Here is an 8,715-nt window from a genome sequence, read left to right as displayed (position 1 = left end):
AATTTTGGCCTAAGTAGAGTAGGACCAAATCTTGCTTAGGCCTTTAAATGCCTACAGTGGGTCTAGGGATTGAAGTTATTTTCCTTAATTATGGCTAATTATGGATTGCAATTGAGGGTTAGAGATACACAGATTCTCAGGTCATATTCGTATGATAGCATTTTTTTTTTTTTTTTTTTTTTTTTTTTTTTTGAGACGGAGTCTTGCTCTGTCACCCAGGCTCAGGCTGGAGTGCAGTGGCTGGATCTCAGCTCACTGCAAGCTCCGCCTCCCAGGTTCACACCATTCTCCTGCCTCAGCCTCCCGAGTAGCTGGGACCACAGGCGCCGGCCACCTCGCCCGGCTAATTTTTTGTATTTTTAGTAGAGACGGGGTTTCACCGTGTTAGTCAGGATGGTCTCGATCTCCTGACCTCGTGATCCGCCCGTCTCGGCCTCCCAAAGTGCTGGGATTACAGGCTTGAGCCACCGCGCCCGGCGATAGCATTTTTTAAGAGCCAAAGTCTGTCACCCCAGGCTAGAGCGCAGTGGCTTGATAATGGTTTGCTACAGATTCCAACTTCTATGTTCAAGTGATCCTCCTACCTCAGCCTTTAGAAGTGTTGGGATTACAGGCATGTACTACCATGCCTGGCCCCAAAGCACTGTAACAGAAATGAGTAACACACACAGTTAAGGTAGAACCTAGCATTTTATTTAGATCTTCATTAAACTGTTGGAATTGAGAACCAGACATACGTAATAAACCTCCAAAAATAGATCCTGAAAGGCACTTTCTGCTTAGGGCAAGCAGTCATGGAATAAGCATGTAAACAAGCTGGCTTCTCTGTACCACACCAGCCAAGTCAGCTTTCTCCATGGCCAGCCGCACCAGCTCTGCCCTCCCTTCTGTTAACACCAGCCAGACCCCCTGTAGGTCTAACCCAAGGTTTTTCTGTAGGACACCTTGGCCTACCTGGGAATGCTGGAAACATGTTAAAGGAATCATGGTGTTGAGAGAAAAAAAAAAATCTTTTAAAAGCTGCCATCTGAGGTGATGGCTTCTCTGTACTTACGCCATACCCCAGAATACAATAAATAAGCAATTAGAAAACGTTCAAGTATGAAGGGATTTCCTCCTCCCCGCCAAAAAGCACTGCTCTCTGAAGGAAGCTGGTTTCTCTGTAGCTACACCAGCTGTTCAGAAAGCTCATTGGACCTGGTTTTGAAAATAAAACAAAGTTAAAACCCTGGGAGGAGTTCTTGTGCAGTGTGGAGTACTCAGGCTTTCTTATAAAGAAAAAAAAAAGTTATCTGGTACCAAAGTGTGCAACCTACAGACCCTCAGGTACTGCCCTGTGACTTCTCTGTATGACATCACAAGGCTGCCAAGTGCCTGTTTTTCTAGAACTAGGAGTTGGTGAGGTTTGGCTAGTGCTGAAACCATGCATAGGATTGGTTTACTAAATTAAAACCTTATTACGTACGTCCTCCAAAAGACAGCTGAAAGTGGAGAGATTTTGATTTGGTGCTGTTAGAGGTGGCAATTAAGAGCATAAGCACCAGGGAGATGGTTTAATGGTAACTGCCTTTTTTTGATGTCAGGCTAGAGCTCCAACTGGGAACTTGCGTTACATGCAAGATTGATTGGATAGGGAACACTCCCTGACAAAAGAGCTACATAATTAGAAGTGGATCAAGTTACAGGGAGGGTAAGGGGAAAGCTTCACATTCATAATAGAGCTCAAGACATTACAAATTCATGCTGACAGGGCTGTGGCATTGCCAGACAGGCTGTAAGTGGAACTACAAGTACTTTACGTGCACATTACAAGGACATTTTCAGCATCTGGTGGGAAAGTCAATGCAATTATGACTTTGGAGCATTGGGTGATAGGGCACAAAGGTTCAATTTCAAAGCATTATTTACTACAGTGTTGTTTCTAGGCAGTTACATGGATCACCTATGCTCACTAAATTCATTATAATGGTGAACAAAACACCTAGGGACAGAATAGCAAGCCCAACTTACAGTCCCCCACAAAAGCTAAAATTCATGTCATTGACTAGAGTGACTGCAAGTGATCAGGAGCTGAAAGAGGACAGGAAAATTTAGGAAGGAGGGCCCTTTCCCTCAGAGCTTGAAGGCTTCTCTGTAGCCTACGCCAACAAGTCTGGGGAAAAAAGGCTAACACTTTCAATATTTAAGCTTTTTGGGCACTTCCCATGGGAAGCTGTCCCTACCAAAGTGGCCATAGGCTGCAGTCCTCTGATAAATTGGCTTCTTCAGATCCAGATCCCTGGAATATACAAGTCCGTAACTTAATATGTAGCAATAAATTAAAATAAAGCAAAACAATCAGCAAGACTCATTTTCAAGAGCTCTGGCAAATGAGTTCTCTGGGATATGCTAGGAAAAAAATTTGTGGCAAAAGTGTTACTTCCCTGGTGTCCAAACTCCTTGCACAGTCCTTATTAGTAACTATAGTTGTTTTTCCGTCCCCGGCTCAACAAATACGAAAACTTGTCATTATTCTGAGAAATTTCAATTGTCAAAAAGCTCATCTGAGATCAAAGAATACTTACCAAGGTCCCGCTGCCCACACCCTACCATGGTTTTTACATTGTAACAAGCCTTGAACATCCCACTTTATCTCTATTTTCTTAACACCCTTAGGTAAGAGCACAAAGCTCTCAAATACCAAATCTGAAAGATTCTCTAGAGTGGTTAGCCTAAGCCATGGAGCACCATAATTTTAAATTTCTCTAATCTAAGTCTTCACTAAGGCAGCAGTTCAAAACTGTTCTAGGAATTAAAATATATTTCCATTTGAGGAGTCTTCCTTCACACCTTCACCTCCTCAGCTTTATCCGTATATACACACCCACACTCTCAATACTTGACTAGCAATAGGCTTTACCATCTTTACCTGACAATGACCCCAGGGCGGAGATCGAAATTCTTCTTCACAATCTCTAATAGCTCTCTCTCACTCTTCTGAGAGGTACCATAATGGAAAATGGAGATAGATAATGGATGAGAAACTCCAATAGCGTAAGAGACCTAAAAGGATTCAAATGTCGTAAGAATCAGTGATTGAAAAGACCCACATACTTGTGTAATACAATTGGTATAAAACAAACAGCTAAGTAGATTACTACTAAATACCCTCCCATTTACATGACTTTTAATCGTTGCAGTCATATAAAGAGTATATACCTGAACAAGAACCCTCCGGCACAGACCTCCTTTAACAAGGGATTTTGCCACCCAACGAGCAGCATAAGCAGCTGAACGGTCGACCTTGGTATAATCTTTTCCTGAAAAGGCACCTCCTCCATGAGCACCCCAACCGCCATAAGTGTCCACAATGATTTTCCGTCCAGTCAAACCAGCATCACCCTGAAATTACAGGATTTAAGTTACTTTATGCCTAGTGCTTTCCAAGTGGATATGGTTGCCTATTCTGAATTCACTCAGCAAATATCCTCCGATGATTCACATGTAGGTTTCAGAAAGCCTGAAAAAAATGTAGTGGCCAAAATTTTAAGTAACCATCAAAAATCTAGAAAAATGCAATGAAATGACATTACCTGAGGCCCACCAATAACAAATCTGCCACTTGGCTGTAGGTGGTAGATTGTATCCTCATCAAGGTATTTTGCAGGCACAACTGCTTTGATGACTTTCTCCTTTAGGGCATCCCTCATCTCATCAAGACAAACCTCTTCATCATGCTGAACAGATATAACAATTGTGTGGACTCTGATGGGAAGCACAGCACCTCGATCCTGCATATACTGCACAGTAACCTTGAAGGCAACACAGGTCATCAGAACAGTATACCAAACAATAGCTTTGTATTTGTTTCTCTACCTGAAGTTACAATACAGCAAAACAAATGCTTTTTCAGTTAGCTATTATCAAAATTATGGATCTTCTATGATGATGTAATGAGACAACCAAGCTTTATGATCATCACTTACTTGAGTTTTAGAATCAGGGCGTAACCAAGGCAAAGTGCCATTACGGCGCAGTTCTGCCAGTTTGGCATTTAGCTTGTGTGCCAAGACAATGGTTAAAGGCATACACTCCTCAGTTTCATCAGTGGCATAGCCAAACATTAAGCCCTAAAGAAGGAAAAGTCACCAATGTGATCAAGCTCCAGAATTTAATGTTAGAAGAGATTAAAACAGCCTCTACACCAAGATACCTGGTCTCCAGCACCAATATCTTCTTCATTTCTGTCAAGATGAACACCTTGAGCAATATCTGGTGACTGTTGCTCCAAGGCTACCAGCACATTACAAGTCTTGTAGTCAAACCCTGTAAGCAAAAAACACATCTTGTTTAGGTCCTAGAAATACCTCCTGATTACAGCAATTATCTGGAATTCTAAACACTGCAGAAGAAATCAAATATACCTAAACCATTAGACCTTTTAGAGAATGAACGGAATAGGGCATAGTGTATAGTAAAATACAACTTAAGTTTAGGATTAGCAAGAACTGGAGTTTCTTCAAATCTCACTAGCTATTACCTAGAAAAAAATGAGCATAATTATTAAAACACACCTTTGGAAGAATCATCATATCCAATATGTTTAACAGCTTCACGAACCACTTTCTGGTAGTCAACAGCAGCTCTGGATGTAATTTCCCCAGCAAGAAGGATCATTCCAGTTTTAGCAACAGTTTCTAATAAAGAGAGACATTCAACTCAAGCATCACTTCTATAAAAATAATTTTTATGCTATCTTTCCACCAGTTGATAAACCCATTCTAAACCTACCACAAGCTACTTTGGCATCAGGATCCTGTTGAAGGTGGGCATCAAGGACAGCATCACTGATCTGGTCACAGATCTTATCTGGAAAAGAGAAATTCCTGGCTCAATTTATTTAACTTTAAACAAAGTATCTATATATGCAAGCTCCCTCCCTGTAACTATCTGTAAAATCTTTGGAGGTTTTAAAGAAACATGCTTAATACATCTTAATTCATTGTATATGCACTTTACCCCTAAAATTCAAAATTTGCATTATAAATCTAACCAACCACCAGAAAGGTGGACTGTTAGTCCTATCTCCTTTAAATAACAGAATTTGCCCTATATCATATTCACTTCCACAACTGTACCAAACCCCTGAGCACCTCGGGTTCTGGCAGAACTGAGGCCACAGGCCAGTTTCCCTAATCTTAAGGAGCACCAATTATAATGAGCAACGAGAATTCAATTAAACAATTAAAAGAAAGGCATTTTTGTGACTAAAATGGCAATTATCTGATCTTGTTATTAGGAGGCGGGGAAACAAAAGCTCAACAGTGTAGAAAATGCTCAAACGTATCCATGTACAACTTCTCCCTGCTTTATCATCTACTGTTTAGGAGGAAGAAGAAACAAATAAATATCCCCCCAATTCAAGTTCGTTTTTCTCAATTTTCTATAACCACCCAAAACAGAATCCAAACATAATGTGGAAGCCAGACTGCAGGCTTAAAACTTCAGTCTACTACTAACTGGTGTAACAGCTAACCTTCAGCACTCATCTAAATCCTGGGTTTGTCCTCTCTTATCACTAAGTTACTTACGGGATTTCATCATGAGCACAGTAAACTGACCAGACCCTAAAGCCACCAGATAGCTACTGCGGTCATTCTAAGGGCAGAAACAGCCTAATTTAGGAGCCAAATAAACATCTTTACTAGCCGATATGCCCAGGCTTAGATTTTCAGTTCCTGGAAATAGCTTTACTCCTCCTTCACGTGCCAATTGATCCCCATAATGGCGGTTAAGCGGACAAAGTCTGAAGTAAAACCCTGCCTAAGGGCAGCACTGAAGAATTTAAAAGGAAACCCAAAGCAATGGCAGCTCCTAATTCATACTTCCCATCCTTTTCACAAGGGGTCCAAATAAGGACTGCCTTCTTCCACATGCGCTATATTTAGTCAGAGGCCATCACCTTGAAGGCAAGGCCATATCCGCCGAAGGGCATGTGCGTATTCTCCAGTGTGTGGTCAAGACCTAACCACTGAGGCAGTGGAGCCAGACGACGTCGCGAGGCATGGGCCCTCCACCCCCCCACCCCTCAAACCGAGGGTCAGGAGAGCCGGGGAGGCCCACGGCTCCCCCTCGCCCAGATACCACATGCGGCAAACACGTGGTCTCCGCTGCAATGCGGGGCGCGCGCTCCCGAGGGCCGGACGCGAGCACGCGAGGAGGCTCGGGTCGCCCACTCCAGGTTTGTCAGACGGCAGGACCTGGAGGGGTTAACAGTGCCCTCCCTTCCCGGCTAGAACACGTTAGCGACCACAGCCCCCGCCCTTCTCGTTTTCTGGAACCTTCCGCATGCCGAGGCGCGCGACCAAATGGAAGGGGAGGAGTGCGGAGGGGAAAAGAGTAAAGGGAGGGGGAAGAGGAGCGGCGGCCACGCGCCAGGCCCTGGCGGCGCCACGAGGAAAGCGCGCGGTCGCCGCTCTTCCCACCACCCGGGGGACGAGGACGACCCGCGCAGCACCCGCCGGCGGCCGGACCTCGGCGCTGCCTTCCGCCCCGCCCCACGCTTCGCTTCAGGTCGTCCCCTCACCTGGGTGGCCTTCCCCCACCGACTCTGAGGTGAAGAGGAACGTGCCCTCCTCGATGAACGCCTCATGGAAGCCGTTGAGCTGTCGGTTCATGTTGGTGTCGGTGAGTGGAAGTGGCGTTGCGAAGGAGCACCGGCGAGGCGGCAGCGGCTGCGAAATGCGCAAGCTGCGGACAGCGTCCTACTCGGAGAAAGCGGGCGGCGCGGAGCGAACCAAGCGGCAGGCGGCGCGGCCCGGTATTTATAGAGGAGCGCCCGCGCGCGCCCGGCTCGGGCCCCGCCTCTCGGGGCCGCGCGCCAATGCACCACTTGCGCGGGGGTCGGGGGAGGAAGGGCAGCGCGCCCCGCGGAGCCCGGGCTGAACCACACTGCGCGGCCGGGGGAGGGGCCGACGCAACCCGGTCTTCCAGAGACCGTTTAGTTATATTGAGTCGCTAGAGCTAGGGGAAAAATGCAGACGCGAGAAGACGGGGGTTTTTGCTTTTCCTTGTTTGATGTGGGAGAAAAAGCGACTGGGGCTTGCCGGACCCGCTCCCCTGTGCTATGACATGGCACCTCCCTTCCGACCGTTGGCCGGGATAGCTTTCCCGGAGGTCGCGTCCCCCAGCGGAGGCGGCGGGAATCGCGGAGGTTTTGTGCTTCGGCTAGGGTCTTTCTGGCCGCCCCGCCTCTAGATGCCGGGTGGCAGGGAGCCGGTGGCGGTCGGCCATGTGAAGGTGGCCATCTTGGCTGGCCAGCGAGGACTCCTCACGGTCTTCCTTCGGCGTCCCCGCCCGGCTTGCTGCCGGCCCCGGGAAATCTGAGGAGCGCCGGCCCACCTTCTAGTCATTTCCTGGTGAATGGTTCTGCTGAAGATGGCCAGAAAGCAGATTAATGAGGGTGCTGCCATCGATTCAAACAATCGCCTTCCTCCCCGCTCCCCTGCGCTAAAGTTTCTGAGGGACCCTCGCCCTTCGCCCTTTTGGACTTAAAGTGGAGGCAGCGCTCCAGCCTTTCCCCCCAGAGAGAAAGGAGGCCGCTCCCAAGGCCGTCCTTGCCCTATGGCCTAACTGTGCCTTTGAAGGGGGGAAAAAATCGATGTTTCAATCCTCTGTTAAGGAGAATATGGAACGAACATTTCTTTTTTGGTGGATGGGGGCTATTCCCTTGAATGTGCTTAAGTACATTTCTCGACGGCGTGGAATGGGCTGTTTCATTAAGCTTTCACTTTAAAATGTCCACCTGCGTTTGTCCCAGTTTTGCCCAATAAAGGAATTATAGACAGGGAAAAAGAGCGAAACAAAAATTGAGCCAGCAAGGAGTAGGGTGTCCCGTTTGGAGGGAGCCCGCCTTGGGGGCGGGGGTCTCAGTGCAAGTCTGGTCAGGGGCTGGTGGCCTGGTGGCCCTGAGCGGAGCGCGTGACAAGAACGCCGGATTTAATGAGGTTCTCAGAGAACGGCCTGCGCCTAGCATGGGATGCACTTTACGCTGGGGAGGTGAAGGAGACCCCTAGTAACAGTCTCCAGCTGCCTACTGCTGGAGGCAGTAGAACGAGGTGCATTCCCTAGAACAATCCTCTCCGCCGGTGAGGGAGGAAAGGTGGGATTTGCTAAAGGCTCAGCGGGAAACAAAGGAAGCACTTGAGCTGTGCTGGGAACACAGACAAAGAAGGTAAAGAAAGGGCTTATCACCATACTCAGTGACCACATCCACGGTCGCTCAAAGCAGCCAGCAAGAAAAGGTTCGACCACAAAAGAGACAATAGATCATGATATTTTTATTCGTTGCTTTTTACTTTTCAAGCTAACCCTTCATGGGAAAGCAACTGTATAAGACTATTAAATTTTTTTGTTTGTTATCTTTTTTTAAGCAGAATGCCAATTAACTTACAATGAGCAATAAAATTGTCAACTGGAACAAAATGCGTGTGTAGGCTGGTCAGTGCATTATTTCCCAGCAGAAAAATCTATATGGGAAGCCAGAATATAATTAGAAGGTTATTTTATTAGGGAATCAGAACAAGGGGCGTAAAGTCAATGATTGGCTCATTAAATCCTGATACCCCTGTGCTACCAACTCCACAGTGGGGCTAGGCCTGCCAAGGAGATGAGAACCAGCTGTATAGTTGCTTACCTACTTCTCTCACTTGTGGATAGTGTGTAGGTGTAATACAG

At 46.6% G+C, this 8,715-nt stretch overlaps 1 protein-coding gene across 1 annotated transcript; it reads right to left on the bottom strand.

Moving 5' to 3' along the window:
• Window positions 1-671: 671 nt before the first annotated feature.
• Window positions 672-8,453, bottom strand: MAT2A (methionine adenosyltransferase 2A). The gene is made up of 9 exons (XM_023224922.3): window positions 6,566-8,453; window positions 4,771-4,848; window positions 4,554-4,676; window positions 4,193-4,305; window positions 3,966-4,109; window positions 3,573-3,791; window positions 3,199-3,381; window positions 2,909-3,042; window positions 672-2,278 (listed from the first exon to the last, which is right to left on the bottom strand). Exons 1-9 carry the CDS (start codon window positions 6,654-6,656, stop codon window positions 2,176-2,178), a joined length of 1,188 nt encoding a protein of 395 aa, XP_023080690.1. The 5' UTR covers window positions 6,657-8,453; the 3' UTR covers window positions 672-2,175.
• Between the last annotated feature and the right edge of the window lie 262 nt (window positions 8,454-8,715).

The sequence above is a fragment of the Piliocolobus tephrosceles genome, chromosome 15, assembly GCF_002776525.5.
Source record: "Piliocolobus tephrosceles isolate RC106 chromosome 15, ASM277652v3, whole genome shotgun sequence".
Taxonomy (NCBI): domain Eukaryota; kingdom Metazoa; phylum Chordata; class Mammalia; order Primates; family Cercopithecidae; genus Piliocolobus; species Piliocolobus tephrosceles.
This window is presented reverse-complemented; position numbering and strand designations above follow the sequence as displayed.